At 40.4% G+C, this 13,595-nt stretch overlaps 1 protein-coding gene and 1 non-coding gene across 7 annotated transcripts in view; one reads left to right on the top strand and one right to left on the bottom strand.

Moving 5' to 3' along the window:
- Positions 1–13,595, bottom strand: part of ppp4r4 (protein phosphatase 4, regulatory subunit 4) — a 248,522-nt gene that overhangs the window by 66,510 nt on the left and 168,417 nt on the right. For all 6 annotated transcript variants that reach the window (XM_072492658.1, XM_072492647.1, XM_072492668.1 and 3 more), the window contains 3 exons: positions 10,189–10,272; positions 7,124–7,303; positions 5,764–5,869 (listed from right to left, as the gene is read on the bottom strand). In XM_072492658.1, the coding sequence (XP_072348759.1) occupies positions 5,764–5,869; positions 7,124–7,303; positions 10,189–10,272 (370 nt within the window). The remainder of the gene's footprint in view (positions 1–5,763; positions 5,870–7,123; positions 7,304–10,188; positions 10,273–13,595) is intronic.
- LOC140408097 (U2 spliceosomal RNA) lies at positions 6,112–6,307 on the top strand. The gene has a single exon (XR_011940023.1). It is a non-coding gene; the product is annotated as a U2 spliceosomal RNA (small nuclear RNA).

The following is a 13,595-nucleotide window of genomic DNA, read 5'->3' as shown; positions in this document are numbered from 1 at the left end:
TGTTGGTTGCAGTAATATTGGATTTTTATCAGTTTTAGAATGCAATGCTGTTCCAAGAAGTTGCATTATCAACAAATTCAGAGTTAAAGAATGAAAAGGAAGGTGGCACAACTTGGGGAAATAGTGGCATAGTAATCCAGAGGCCCAGGTAATTTATGCTCTGGGGACAGGGGTTCAAATCCCACCATGGCAGTGATGGAATTTAAATTCAACTCATAAATCTGGAATACAATGCTAGCCTCGGTAATGGTGACCACAAAACTATTATCGATTGTCATTAAAAAAAACCTGGTTCTTTAATGTCCTTTAGGGAAAGACATCTGCCATCCTTGTGACTTCATGTGACTCCAGATGTACAGCGATGTGGTTGACTCAACTGCCATGTGAAATGGACCAGCAAGGCAATTACAGATGGGCAAAAAATGCTGGCAAGGCCAGCAAGCCCATATCCCATGAAAGGATAGAATAAAAGCTTCCAATGTTCAGTACAAGCCATTAGATAATTAAAATGAATCTCAACAGCAATAGCAATAAGACAATGATACTGGGTGACTGTATCTATCTCATGATATACAGGGATCAAAAATAATATGTGCTTAAAGTGGAGAGCTCTTTCTCTGAATACTTAAGGCTGGTTCCTAGATGATGTTTCTATTCTAACATGGAAGGAAGCATTGCTTGATTTTGTATTGGGAAATGAAGTGGAACGATAAAATAGTTCATTTGAAAAATGGCAAAATTCAGTGAGATGGAAAGGCTCAAATTATGAAGGCAATTAAAATTAGATGAAAATTAGATCAGTTTTAGAATGCAATGCTGTTCCAAGAAGTTGCATTATCAACAAATTCAGAGTTAAAAATATATAAACTTAGAAGAGAAAAGGATTGGGGGGGATACATAAATTGGTAGAGCTCTTCAAGTAAAATAGTGAGGTTAACAGACAGCTAAAACTTAATGATAAAACTCGACCCAACAGTGCGAAAGAAAATGAGGTATATAGAAAGTGTATTTGAGAGGTAAAAAGAGAGGCGAGATTCAACTGGAATGAGGAAATAATAAAGGCTTTTAAAATTATATGAAAACTGAAAAAATATTAAAAAGATGAAGGGGCCATTTAGCTGTGCAGAAAGAATAAATGGCAAAGATGTACACTGAATAAATATTTTGTGGTGTTCATGAATGAGGACAGAAAGGTATACTAAAATGTTAAGGATTGTTAAGGAAGCAGTAAAAAAAAAAAAAAATTGATTCTGAAAAACAACCAAAATCAAAATAAGTAAGTCACCAGATGTTGATCACATGCAATTCACCTGTTAGAGGAAGTCAGGAGTTAGCAGCAGCTCTGATCACACAATGTTCTCCAATCCTTTTTAGATATACAAATTATTCTTGGAGACGGAGGAGTAGTCAATGCAACACCTTTGTTTGAGAATGAGGGAAGAATAAATTGGCCAACTACAGTCTAGTGTCATATGAATTAGGAGTAGGCCATTCAGTCCCTTGAACCTAATCCACATTCAATATGATCATGGCTGATCTGAATGTTGTCTCAATGCCATCATCCCACCTACCCACAATACCCTTTGACTCCTTCGTTCGTCATGAATCAACCTACCTCTGTTAAAAATATTCAATGATCCTGCCTCCACCCCTCTCTTGGGGAGTGAGTTCTACAGACTCTCAACCTTCCGAGAAAAAGATTCTCTTTGCCCCTTATTTTTAAACCATGTCCCCTAGTCATATCCTCTCCTACAAGGGGAAGCATCCTTTCAGCATCCATTCTGTCAAGCCCCTTCAGGATTCTTCTTGATTTGATCGGAGTGGGCGATGTCAGATGGAGGTGGGAGGCTCAGCGTTGCATCGCTGGCACAGCAGGTGGCACTATTGAACCGGCTGAATTCAAAAGATGAAGTGAGCAATGTTTAAATAAAATTACCTCTCATTCTTTTACACGCCAAGGGATAGAGGCCCAACCTGCCCAATCTTTCCTTATACAATAGCCCCCTCATCCCAAGAATCAGTCAAGTAAAACTTCGCTAAACTGCTTCGAATACAGTTACATCCCTTTCTTAAATAAGGAGACCAAAATTGTAAACAGTATTCAAGATGCGGGCTCACCAACATCCAGTACAAGTGCAGCAAAATATCCCAGTCCCCTTCCAGTAAACAACATTCTATTTGCCTTCCTAATCACTTGCTGTACCTGCACAGCAATGTTTTGTGATCAATATACCAGGATATCCAGATCTCTCTGTATTGCAGAGTTCTGCAATGCCTCTCCATGAAAATAGTATACTGCATTTCTATTCTTCTTGCCAAAATGGATAACTTCACATTTTCACACATTATAGTTCATCTGCCAATTTTTTGCCCACTCACTCAACCTATCTGTATTCCTTTGTACACCCCTTATGTCCTCTCGTAACTTACTTTTCTACCTATCTTTGTGTCATTAGCAAATTTAGCAACTCACATTTGGTCCCTTCATCCAAATCATTGACAGATTGTAAACGGTGAGGTCCTATAGCATTGATCCCAGTGTCACTCCACTTCTTGCACCTTGCCGACCCAAAAATTATCCATTTATGCCAACTGTTTGCTGTTAGTTAATCAATTCTTCTTACATACTAATATGTAACCCTCTACACAATGATCTTTTATTTTGTGTAGTAATCTTCCCGAAGTGGCAGCTTGTGAAATGCCTTCTCGAAATCCAAGTATGCCACATCCATAGGTTACCTTTTATCCACACTGCTTGTTACTTCCTCAAAGAACTCTAATAAGTTAGTCAAACACAATTTCTCTTTCACAAAGCCATGCTGTTTCTGCCTGATTACATTTTCTGAGTGCCCAGTTATAATCTCCTTAATAATACACTCCAGTGTTTTCCTGATGACAAATGCTAAATTATGTCAGTTGAGGATAAATTTTTATTCAGGAAATAATCAAAGGTCTGGACTTTACAATTTATATTTGACATATTTAAGTTTTTTTTAAAGTGACAGATTGTATCTGCTGTCTTGTTAACAGACGAACCTCAGTTGATGGGGTGCATTGAGATTAACCAAATCTTGGATAGACATGTGGGGCCGCATATATTGAATTGAAAGCCAGATGAGGCATGTAGATTGTATGCCAGGTTTTTGACAACTCAAACTTATAACCTCACAGTCTTAAATTTATTCACATCAACCTAGTAGAAATGCGCCATTGTGGCCCATTAGTGGCCATATCTTCTTGGGTATCTGGTTAATGTTGTAAGCTGTTTTAGAGAAGTTTACAGTGTGAAAAGTAAACATGAGGTTGGAGAAATAAAAAGTCACTGCTTAGCAGCTGGGGTCACCTTTGAGGTAAGAAGACTTTGAGTGCAGTTTTTAGCTGAATTCATTGCGATTGGGGCTGGAAAACAAGAGAGTGAATAGCTCTCAGCTCTGCTAGAAGCGGGAAATCCATACAATGGAGTAATGTGCACTAAAGCAAGTTTCAGAGGAACTAAAAGACAGTTAGTATTAGAGTATGAGAAACCAGTGAATGGAAAGGAAGTTTCAAGAATATGGAAGTAAAAAGGAATAAAGGGGAATTGCCTTTACAACAGGATACTGCTCATGGGAGTTAAAGTTAGACCTGGGAAGAGAAGAGCTGGTGATGTTGGCTACAGACAAGCCACATATCTGAAGCAATCGTCGGGTTTGGTGTCCTTATTTCCAGTTTCTCTGTTGGGACCGAACACCCAGGTTTATGTAGAATTTTGGATGCGTGTTACAATTCAAGATAAAGGAAAGGTGGAAAACCTGGATCTGGATTACTCATCAAAACAATGGAACAGAAGCTTTGTTTGAAAGTTAGTTGAAAAGCTGGAACTGGATTAAGAATGAAAACAGCTGATGGAAAGCATGGTTTAAAATATTTTAAAGTGATTTTTTTTGGGAGGGGAATTTGGAAACATTCGTTTGTGAGAAGAAATCCATGGAAGATCAATTGAATGTCATCGGATATTTGGTTTGAGTGGGGTGTTATCTTTCAAAATTATGTACATTTGTGAACCTAAGGGGGAGTAAAGGAGTACTGTATTATAATTAAACTTTTCATGTATGCTAAATGTTGGGCACAATCTAACCAAATTGCAACAGAGTCTCCTGACGAGTGCTTGTGACACTGAGAAACACCATGCTATCTATTGGGACTTGGTTGTAATTCGCGGCCTCAGCTGGGTACACTCTGCCAAGGCCGCTCGTTGGAACTCCTCAGTGCAGGAAGGGACTGGGACACCATTTTAAAATGGCACCTGATCTCCCGACCCCCTGCGACACGCCCGCCGTACTTCCCAAAAGCCCCAACTCACCTTTAACGGGGTCCTCAGGGACCCCTTAAACCCCAACCCACATGGGCAGGGCACCACCAGGACCAATCCCCAGCGTGGGAAAAATGTCGGCCTGGGTTCATTGGTACTGCCATGGAGCCACCCTGCCTAGAGGGCAACAACTGGGGGGGCCTCCGATCCCCTGGAAGACCCCGGCCCCCAAGTGATGTTCCGTCTGGTCCCTGTTTGTGGGGACCAGCACTGAAAGGCGCTCTCCCGAGGTCTCCGAGGCAGTTAGACCCCAGGGTCTCAGTAGTTTAGACGAGCACATTTTAGAGTGAGGTTAGCTGTCTCACTCTATTCTGCAGATTTGCCAGATAGTGATCACACCCACAATGGGCAGGATTCAAATTGCGATGTCTCGCGAGGCTGGGGGAGCTGGATAGATCCTGGAGAATGGATCTCCCAGCATCTATTGGCCCCATCGCCGATCGGGCGCAATGCAGCCAATAGACCGTTAAGTTTCTTGTTGTTAAAGACTAATTAGCAATCCCGTGACTCTATGCCTCCACGTTTTCTAAATAAAAAGCGAAAATTACAATCTTGAGATCCAGGGTTCCTTTCTGGAATCGTCCCATTCAATAGTAACATTAACTGAGATCGTAACAAGTTCCACTCGAGACTGGAGCACAAAATCGAGGCTGGCACGATACCGAAGGTGATGCCACTTACATACAAGATGTTAAAACAAAACAGGTGGCACGATGGCACAGTGGTTAGCGCTGTTCCTCATGGCGCTGAGGACTGGGTTTGATCCTGGCACCGGGTCACTGTCCGTGTGGCATTTCACATTCTTCCCGTGTCTGCGTGGGTCTCACCACCACCTCTCTCTCTCTCTCTCTTCCCCCCCCCCCCCATAACCCAAAAGGATGTGCAGGGAAGGTGAATTGGCCACACTGAATTGCCCCTTAATTAGAAACAAAAAGAATTGGATACTCTAAATTTATTTTTAGAAATACAAAAAAAAAATGTTAAAACAAAGCTTGAACAAGGGGAGATGAAAAAAAATCCCATAGAAGTATATGAAGAGTATAGGGACTTCTGTGGTGTTCCAGGTAACACTTCTCTTTCAATTATCACTAAAACAGATTGCCTGATTATTAACTCACTGCAGCTTGTGGTACATTGCTGTGCAAAGTTGGCTCCCACATTTCCTACATTACTACAGTGGCTACACTATGGAAGTCCTGGATTGCTTGGAAGGTGCTTTGAAATGTTTCAAGGTCATGAAATATGCGATATAAATACAAGTTATTTATTTTTATTTCCTTATTGTGAAATGGTGTATTGGAAAAGGAAAATTTGTGATTGGCTTCTTGAGTTTTCTATTCCCAGGTTTGGGGGAACAATCTACGAAAAGGCTACAAGTTATTTTATTATATTTACTTGAAAAGAATACTTACGTTCAATGAGCTTACTGCATATTTCCTGCCTTTGCTCCTGTTTGCGGTTGTACCGAACAAATACACAGAGTGTTCTGGCTGAGGCTCTTTGGACTGGAAGGACATTCTAGATAATAAGAATCCCAGCCTGAATTTTAGTGTTATCAGAATCAGCATTTCCTTCAAAATAGTCATGTAACAATCTATTGACATCAAAGATGCTGCACACAGACATAGTAAACTTTATCTTAAATTATGCTTCAGGAGTTTAAAAGAATATAAGAAAAGCATGAACCATATGGATTTAACAGAATCTCAATTAACACTTAGTTAAGTTTGAAATTAAATGTGAACAGGTGAGTCACCGCCATTGCTTCTCAACCTTTTGGCTGAGATCAGATGCAATGTCTGTTCTTGTCAGCTTGAATCTAGTATGTCTCTTTTGTGGGGACAATGAATTGCATTCAATCAGAATTGTTTTGTGGGGCAAGCAAGGAGATGGATTAAGGGCTTTCCCTGTCCACTCTGTATTCATTGGAGTTGTGACTGAGAAAGGATTTTTTTTTTTTTTTAAATTACAAGGTCTGTTCCTTAAGCAAAAGAAAGAAGAATGTCTGAACATTTATAAATACCCAACATCTGAGATTACAATGATTCAGTGGTCAACCAATGATATTTTTTAATAATGGCCCAACATCTTCAGATATAAATAAAGCACACAAAAATGATTGTAAATAAATATTGCAGACATAATGGAGAAGACAACAAAAAAAATGCTGTTTTCATAGCCAAAGTCATAGAAGTGACAGTGTTACTTACACAACAGAAAAATGTGAATATAGTTTGACATCTGATTTTAACCTAGATATTTGAAGTATATATTGCATATCTAAACAACATTTGCATGCAAGAAGAATGAATCAATTTGTTAAAGTTTTGAAGGGATTCCTTAAATGCTATTGTTGACTAGATCTATTTATATCCACAGAACTAAACATGATAAACGTATAAAGTAAATACATAACACCTGAGAGATACTATTTTTTAAAAGTCAAAGTACAAATTCAATCACCAGAATGATGTCGAATTATCTATTAGTTTCTTATAAATCAAGTTGAAGACTATAAATAAATTTATGTAAAATTGCAATATGTTTTAACTGGGTGAGTCCTAAAATTGTATTTGCATTGCTGTGTTTAAAAAGAGAAACTAAATAATTTGTACACTACTTCAAAATTATCCTTAGTTTAGAGTTACAAAACAAGCTCAAGAAAATTGGGAAAATAATCCCCTTCAACTGAGAGCGTTAATATCTAGAGTATCACAACTTTCACATTATTACAAAATTATTAGAAATTACATTTGAGATAGGTCTTCTTACATTTGTTGTCATTATTCTAAACATAATGGGCAAAAACTTGTAGTATATCTGATCACTTGAAATGACTTGCGGCAGACAGGAAAACGTCAATAATAGCTTCTCATGTATTCTCCATTTTAAAGAAGTGGCAGCTCTCTGTTCCGCCACTGAGAGAGCTGGGATCAGATCAGGAATATGTACCTGGCAACAGAATTTCCAATTAAAATATGGTCTTGTAAACTGCAGTTATCCTATATCTGTAAATGTACAAATACTTGACAAAGCCAAACATTTTAAAGAGAACATTTAAAATGTCAGCAATTTGCCCATACCTTGCCTAAGTAATCAATTAAATTATTGTCCATAGTGGTGATGCAGTATATAATACAAATGTAAGATTGCCATTATAACTGTAATTTCTTCTGCAAATATGCCTCACAAATGAAATAATTCCAGTTTATTACTTTGTTCTTGCTAAAATTGTAGAGCTTTTTTGGGATGGGCATGTATTGTTATATATTTCTAGCCGTTGAGAAATGGGATAGATTCAGAGTAGACCTAACAGGTCAAAACTGGGGATCTATGAGGCACTGCGTGCCATTAGCAACAGCAGAATTGCATACAACCACAATCTGTAACCTCATGACCTGGCATATCCCTCACTATACACCATTATCATGAAGGCAGATGAACAACCCTGTTCAATGAGGACTGTAGGAGGGCATGCAAAGAATAACACCAACATAGCTAAAGATGAGGTGCCTACCTCGTAAACTTACAATGGAGGACTACATGGATGCTAACCCACAGGCAACAGATGGAGCGACGAAATCCAACACTCAGATCAAAGCTCCGCAGTCCTGTCACATCCAGTCATAAATGTGATGAGCAATTAAGCAACTAGTCTGAAGAGATACCACAAATACATTCATCCTCAATGAGGAGGGAGCGCAGCACACCAGTGAAAAAAACAAGGCTGAAGCATTTGCAACCATCTTCAGCCAAAAGTGCTGAGTGGTGATCCATTTTGGCCTCCTCCTGAACTCCCCAGCATTACCGATGTCAGTCTTCAGTCAATTCAATTCACTCCACCTGATACAAAGAAACAGCCCAAGATACTGGATACAGCAAAGGCCGCAAGTCCTGACAACATCTTAGCAGTAGTACTGTAAACTTGTGCTCCAAAAATAGCTGTGTCCTGAACCAAGCTATTGGCATCTACCCGACAAAATGGAAAATTGCCCAGGTAGGTCTTGTCCAGAAAAAGTAGTACAAATCCACTCCGGCCAATTAATGTCTCAACAGACAATTTTCAATCATCAGAAAATGGAAGGTGTCATTGACAGCGCTATCAAGTAGCCATTACACAGAAATAACCTGCACACCAAAGCTTAGGTTTGGGTTCCAGTCGGGTCATTTGGCTCCTGATCTCATTACAGCCTCAATCCAAACATGGACAAAACGGCTGAATTCAAGAGGCTAGGCCACAGCAAATACCCTTGACATTAAGATAGCATCAAGCAGGCCAAGCAAAATTGCCATTGGGAATGAGGGGAAAAGCTGTCAACTGGTTGGGGCCATACCTAGCACTAGGTTTGGAGGCCCAATTATCTCAGTTCCAGGATATCACTGCGGTTCCTCAGGATAGTGCCTCTGCCCAACCATCTTCAGGTACTTCATCAATGTCTGCCCCCCATCATAAGATCAGAAGTGTTGATGATCAATGATGAGATTACATGACGCTCAGATACTGAAGCAGTTAGTGTCCGTACAAGTGCCAGACAATAACCATCTCCAGCAAGAGAGAATCTAACCATCTCCCCATGACATTCAAATCGCTGATTTCCCCCACCCACCAACTAGATGATGGGAGTTACAATTGACCAGAAACTTAACTGAACTATATAAGTACTGTGACTACAAAAGCAGGTCAGAGGCTGGGAATTCTGCACCAAGTAATTCACCTCTTGGCTCCCCAAAGCATGTACACCATCTACAAGGCATACACCACAACTATAATGGAATTACTCACCACTTGCCTGGATGAGTGTAGCTCCAACAACACTCAATTATCCAGGCTAGGTTAAAGGAGTGCCCTTGATTGGCTCGCCATCCATCACCATAAGCATTAATTCCATCCATCATTGACGTATAGTGGCAGCAGTGTGTACCATTTACAAGTTGTGCTGCAACAACTCGCCAAGCCTCCTTCAACAGCACCTTACAAACCCACAGTCTCGTCCACTTAGAAGGACAAGGTGCATGGCAACCACCACCTGCAAGTTACCCACCGAGCCACACACCATCCCAACTTGGAACTATATTGTTGTTCCTCAACTGTCACTGGGTCAAAATCCAGAACTCCCTCTTTAACAATACCCTGTGTGTTCCTACACCAGACAAACTGCAGCAGTTCAAGAAGGCATCTCACCATCACTTTCTCAAGGAAAATTTGGGGTCAGCAACATCTGTGCCATGTCAATTCCATGTAATTATTTTTTTAAAGTCACAAACACTAGAATTGTGCTTATGATGCAAGAGGGAGTTAACTGCATGGTACAATGGCAGTAAAAGATTTATGTCTAGCTATTAAAGTTAAGTGGTGAATCCATTTTCGCCAGAATGTTTTCATTCAATAAGCACAAATATAGATCTGAAAATGTTACAAAAATGTAACATTTTCAGTTTTACATAGCAGTGGGCAAGTACAGAATTCATTATTTAATCACAAGCTTTCAGTATTACAATCTTGCAGAAAGGGCAACATCAATAAACATCAATAAACAAAACTGGGATACCAGAACAAACGTAATTCAATCAATTGGATGATTAAAAATGCTGTTTAGCAGTTAAATACTGTCATTGACTACATAGTAAGTAAAATATAAGACAGACTGCCTGACATTATTATTGCTTTGGTAACCTTTAGTGATCCTTACAAGTAATCACCTGAAAAGTATCATTAGGATAAATAATCAGATGATTGCTCATCAAAAATTTTATGTAGCCACAGCAGGAAGAGATATTTTAGTGATAAAGGATCTAATCACTGTAATTATAAAATATCAGAATATTGGATAGATTACCTTACTCTCTGACCCTACATGATCTCCACCTGTAATGACAAATCGCAGAATTTCTGGAAGATGATCGAGAAGTGCATCCAATACCTAGATATGACAAAATAATGAACCAAGCAGTTATCCAGCATAACTACATCAAAAATTAATTATGGCAAATTTATAAAAATTCTGCACATACCGTGATCAGTGTTGACACATCAAAAAGGATTTTAAAACAGATTTCTCGCATTTTTGGTAGCGGTAATCATTGTTCAAAAGATGATTATATTGCATTTACCAGAATTAGGTGAATTATTTAATATGGACAGTGATTCTTTTAATAAAAACCTTCAACTAGGACCATCATATCTTTCCTTAGAAAGTCTAAGATCCATTATGAATCAATTTGTCCTCTTTGGATCTAAAGGTACTCAAGGGGATGCAGACGGTAGAATGCAGGGAAACTTGAAGTCGATGCAATCCCATGGGGAAGCGGAATCAGAGGGGTGGAAGTCTGGAGGCCTTGGTGGGGGAAGTAGGTGAGAAATCGCAAGGGCCATGGGGTAACTGTGAAGGGTTGGATCCAGAAATCACGTGAGTCTCAGGAAACCCAACAATCCAAAGTTAAGTCCAAAATGGTGAATGATATTTAAAATGTCAATCTGCTTCTTGGGAGCAGGTTGTTTGCCCACCCTCACTCTAAATGAGAGGGGTTGCGGTCAGAATTCAGGTCTTTAACACTTTAATCTCCCAGCTGACCCAAACCAACCCATGATTTGGGGTTAAAATTCATACCCCCCACCAGACTCATTTTATTAGGGAGGATTTAAATTTTCAGCATTCAATTTCTTAAACAAATAGCAAATCTGTAAATTGACCAAATAGTAATAAAGCAGAAGATTAAAATAAGTGATGAAAATTCAACCATTTAACTCAATTCCAACAAGCTAATCAATAGAGAAGGAAGGCATAGAATACTGTTACGAAAAAGAAAAGGCCATCTCAATGATGATCAACAAGTTTTACTTGGCACAGGATAGGGTAGGCAGCAGAATATTGAATGAATTTCAGTCTTCGAGGATGGAAAACCAGCAATCTGCATATTTGAGTCTGGAAGTGACAAAGCCATGCATGAGGGGTTCATAGAATCCCTACAGTGCAGAAGGAGATCATTCAGCCCATCGAGTCTGCACTAACTCTTCGAGAGACCACCCTACCTAGGCCTAGTTTCCTCATCTTGGGCTGGATTCTCCATTATTGGGACTATGTCCCCCACGCCGGCATCAAAACGGTAGAGTTTTACGCCAGAAAAACTGGCATCAAAGGGACACAAATTCCCAGCACTGCAGGGGGCTAGCAGGGACCCGGAGTAGATTTCGCAGCTTTTGCTGCATATACGGGACACCACACTTCCAGGACGGAGGTCGCGCAAGCACACGGCGGCGGCCTCCAGCGGCTGCGTATGCTCCATGGCAGACTCGGATCGCGGAGCTGGACCCAAAAAAGAAACCCACCGATCGGCCGCGCGCCTGACGCTCAACGCCCACACAAGCATTTACCAGCCACCTATAAGGCCCTCCCCTGCCCTCCGATTGGCCCACCCCTGACCAGGGCAGCCGCGGATTGAGTCTGCAGCCGCCACGCGAGTATCTCGACCGGCTGGAGCACATTAGTTCCACGCCGTCAAAACTTCGGCCAGTCAGGGGCGGATGATGGCGGAGCGGGCCTCTGGCAATGGGAGCGGCAACTCCCAGAGTACGCCGCTTTTCTGGGCCCGCAGCCAGTAACGATTTCTTGCAGGAAAATATATGATCTCATTGAATGGCGGAGCAGGCTCGAATGGCCAGTTGGCCTACTCCTACTCCTCGTTCTTATGTTCTTATTGGTCCTAAATGGCTTCTCTCTTATTTTGAAATTGTGACCACATTACAGCAGAGATCAGCAGAGACCTATTGGGAATGTACACCTGTCAGAAAACTGGTGAGAGTCAGCACATTTATAGAAATAGCTGCATTGTTAACACTTTGTAGTGATGCTCACCAGAGACTGGTTTGGGTAGAACAGTTGGATTCTACTGGCCAAGCATCCCATATTCCTTCAAAGTCTTATTTTGTGGAATAGCAAGGTGGCAAAAAAAAATAAATAAATAAATGACTTGACTTGTTGTCTCGAGATAATAGTGTGCCTAAAGGTTTGGTCTTATGCGACCTAAACACATTGGGATAATAATCCAAGTGATATAGTAACAGAGCAGGGCAGCACAGTGGCACAGTGGGTGGTACGGCTGCCTCAGGGCGCCGAGGTCTCAGGTTCCATCCCAACTCTGGGTCACTATCCGTGTGGGGTTCACACATTCTCCCCATGTTTGCATGGGTTTCACCCCCACAACCCAAAGATGTGCAGACTAGGTGGATTGACCATACTAATTTGCCCTTGATTGGAAAAAATGAATTGGGTACTCTAAATTTATAACAAAAAAAAGATATGGTAACAGAGCATTTGTCTGGCATCCTACTGTGGTATAAGTGATTTTACTGGGAACTATGTAGGAGAGATCAGATAGACCGAAAATCTGACCAGTCCCCAGGAACAAATGGCCTGCATCCTAGGATCTTAAAATACAAGGCTGCAAAGATAGCAAGAGGCAGAAGTTATAATCTTCCAACATTCCTTAGATTCTGGAAGCAGATGGAAAAAAGCAACTGTAATACCTTGATTCACGAAAGGAGGGACACAGAAAGCAGGAAACTATAGTCAATTAGCCTACCATTAGTCATTGGGAAATTACTAGAATCCATTCTTAAGGAGGTTTTCACAGGACATTTTTAAAAATCAGGCAGAGTCAACATGATTTTATGAAAGGAAAATGGTGTTTAACTAATTTATTAGAATTCTTGAAGTAACAAGCAAGGTGGATAAAGGGAACCTTCAGATGTGGTGTATGTGGGTTTCCAAAAGGCATTTGATAAAGTGCCATAACAAAGATTACTACACAAAAAAGTGCATACGGTAAAACATTAGCATGGATAAAGAATTGGTCAGCTAACAGGAAGCAGAGAGTAGGGAAAATTAGTATTTTTCCATTTGGCAAGCTGTAACTAGCAAAGTGCCATAGCGTCAGTGCTAAGGCCTCAACTATTTACAATCTAAATCAATTACTTGTATGAAGGGACCAAATATATGGTAACTAAATTTGCCAATGACACGAATATAGGTAGGAAAATAAGTTGGCATGGCGAGGTAAAGCATCTGTAAAGAGTAGAAGTGAGTGAACAACATTTGGAAGATGGAGCATAACGTGGGAAAATGTGTATCGGTCCGCTTTGGCAAAATAAGAAAGTAGTATACTATTTAAATTGAGAGAGATTGCTGAACTCTGTGAGTGGGCCGAGGTACAGTGCTCTTTTGGAGAGTCAGTGCAGATTGGATGG

This window comes from Scyliorhinus torazame, chromosome 2 (genome assembly GCF_047496885.1).
Source record: "Scyliorhinus torazame isolate Kashiwa2021f chromosome 2, sScyTor2.1, whole genome shotgun sequence".
Lineage (NCBI taxonomy): Eukaryota > Metazoa > Chordata > Chondrichthyes > Carcharhiniformes > Scyliorhinidae > Scyliorhinus > Scyliorhinus torazame.
The sequence above is the reverse complement of the archived record's forward strand: the minus strand, read 5'-3'. Positions and strand labels throughout refer to the sequence as shown.